The sequence below is a fragment of the Mesitornis unicolor genome, unplaced genomic scaffold (assembly GCF_000695765.1).
Source record: "Mesitornis unicolor isolate BGI_N332 unplaced genomic scaffold, ASM69576v1 scaffold22173, whole genome shotgun sequence".
Lineage (NCBI taxonomy): Eukaryota > Metazoa > Chordata > Aves > Mesitornithiformes > Mesitornithidae > Mesitornis > Mesitornis unicolor.
This window is the reverse complement of record NW_010175615.1, coordinates 1-301: the sequence shown is the minus strand read 5'-3', so window position 1 is coordinate 301 and position 301 is coordinate 1. Positions and strand designations below refer to the sequence as shown.

Here is a 301-nt window from a genome sequence, read left to right as displayed (position 1 = left end):
GACCCCGCTCTGGTAGTGACCCGGCGAAACCCGCTCCCAGGAACCCCGACAGAGCCGGGCTGGAGGGGCGCGGAGCGCTGACAGCGGAGAGACCGGGGTTCCCCCTCAGGGGAGCGAAAGGGGCCCCCGAGGGCCCCTGGACGGAGGGCCCAGCCCCAGCAGGGAGGCCTGATGGCGAGGAGGTCGGGCCGGCGGTTACCTCTCCGCGCAGAGGGCAGCGTGGAGCCCAGAAGACGAGCGGCAGCGGCGCAGCTGTGGCAGGCAGACATGGTGCGGCCGCGGGCCCGGCCCGCTTCCCCCC

At 75.1% G+C, this 301-nt stretch overlaps 1 protein-coding gene across 2 annotated transcripts in view; it reads right to left on the bottom strand.

Moving 5' to 3' along the window:
* The window catches only part of CLPX (caseinolytic mitochondrial matrix peptidase chaperone subunit), an 18,091-nt gene extending 17,797 nt beyond the window's left edge, over positions 1–294 (bottom strand). For both annotated transcript variants that reach the window (XM_010181462.1, XM_010181463.1), the window contains exon 1: positions 200–294. In XM_010181462.1, the coding sequence (XP_010179764.1) occupies positions 200–269 (70 nt within the window). In that variant the 5' untranslated portion in view covers positions 270–294. The remainder of the gene's footprint in view (positions 1–199) is intronic.
* Between the last annotated feature and the right edge of the window lie 7 nt (positions 295–301).